This window comes from Phaethon lepturus, unplaced genomic scaffold, assembly GCF_000687285.1.
Source record: "Phaethon lepturus isolate BGI_N335 unplaced genomic scaffold, ASM68728v1 scaffold11047, whole genome shotgun sequence".
Classification (NCBI taxonomy): domain Eukaryota; kingdom Metazoa; phylum Chordata; class Aves; order Phaethontiformes; family Phaethontidae; genus Phaethon; species Phaethon lepturus.
In genome coordinates, this window is record NW_010551156.1 from 25,861 (window position 1) to 27,208 (window position 1,348).

General features: G+C 36.6%; 1 protein-coding gene across 1 annotated transcript in view; it reads right to left on the reverse strand.

Annotated features, from left to right (window-relative positions):
• HTRA3 (HtrA serine peptidase 3) overlaps window positions 1-916 on the reverse strand; it is a gene marked incomplete at its 5' end in the record, with an annotated part of 16,724 nt that extends 15,808 nt beyond the window's left edge. Inside the window, one exon of the mRNA XM_010290804.1 lies at window positions 812-916. Within this exon, the coding sequence (XP_010289106.1) occupies window positions 812-916 (105 nt within the window). The remainder of the gene's footprint in view (window positions 1-811) is intronic.
• Window positions 917-1,348: the final 432 nt, after the last annotated feature.

Sequence of the window (1,348 nt, forward strand, 5' to 3'; positions counted from 1 at the left end):
ACAATCTTAACTACATATGCAAAGATCTTATCTTCAACAGTAACGTTCTCTCAAAAGGCCAATCACCGTGTGCATAAAGTTATGTCTCAGAAAACCTGATTATCTCAACTTTGCAAATTAAAAAAGCCTATAAGAATTCTCCAAGAAATTCTTAAGCCTATGCAAAATTAGAGTACTCCAAGCAGAAGGGTATTCAGCTAATGGAGTACATATAATATTTGCAGTAATTTGTTCTGACAAACAGGTTGGTTTGAGCACTCAATGTTAAACTTGCTGCCTCAGCTCCAGCTTCAGTACACTGAATATTGGTATGTTTTGGTCAGCAAATTTAGCCCACTGTTTTCCTATCAGAAATAATTTCTGTGTCTAGATAGGTTACATCTGGTCAACATGCTACCTCAATGTTGTCCCTGCCAAAATAAAATCACCTTTCATTGAAAGTGATGTAAGCAACAAGGAGCGATGTTTTTCCAGTTTACCTTCTGGACTTGTTTTTTTTTTTTAAACAATATCCAACTAGCAACACATTTTAGTGAAGGCTGAAGAGACCTCCAAGGATGAGATAGATTTATTTTATGGCAGACAATATGTATTGTAAAGTAGTGTAAAGACTGTAATCCCAATAAAATAGATCTATTAAATAGGAACAAAACACACAAATGGGTGGTTCTCTGGATAAATGCGTCTGCTGTAATGTTTCAGAGAATTCTGTGAACTTCAAGAATTCAAAATTAAAGTTATTACACTGGAAAAATCTTTGTAGACCTTTGTTAAACAATGCAATTAAAACACAAAGAATGCAAATTGTTACCTGAGAAAAAGTTCAATGTGCACAACTGCAGGTGCAATCTTTTCCACCACATCTGCTATGAAGTTGAATTTGTATCTTGGGCTGCTGGACTGTAGGTGACCTATACTAGCAGAAAGAATTGGATATGTTAATAAGTAAATACCCTTTTTTACCAAGTAGGTGAGATAAATATACTTTGAATTGGAAACTATCCCAGTAGGAGAAACAGACCAAACAGGTATTGGTAAAGGAATCAAAGTCATTAAGATTATTCAAAACTTATGCAGCATTTTGCTTGATCCTGAGAAAATTAAACATCAGTATCACTTGGCTATAAGTTCCTTGACTTTCTTGGAAGTCTACAAGCCTTGTCTGGAGTATTTTTCTCAGGACAACTACTAATTATTATCCAAAATGCACAGGGTCATAGGATAAGTCAGGTTGGAAGGGACCTCAGGAGGTCTCTAGTTCAACTTCTGCTCCAGGCTTGGTCAGCTGCAAAGGCAGACCAGGTTGCTCAAAGGCTCTGACCGGTTGGGACTTGCAAACCTCCATAGA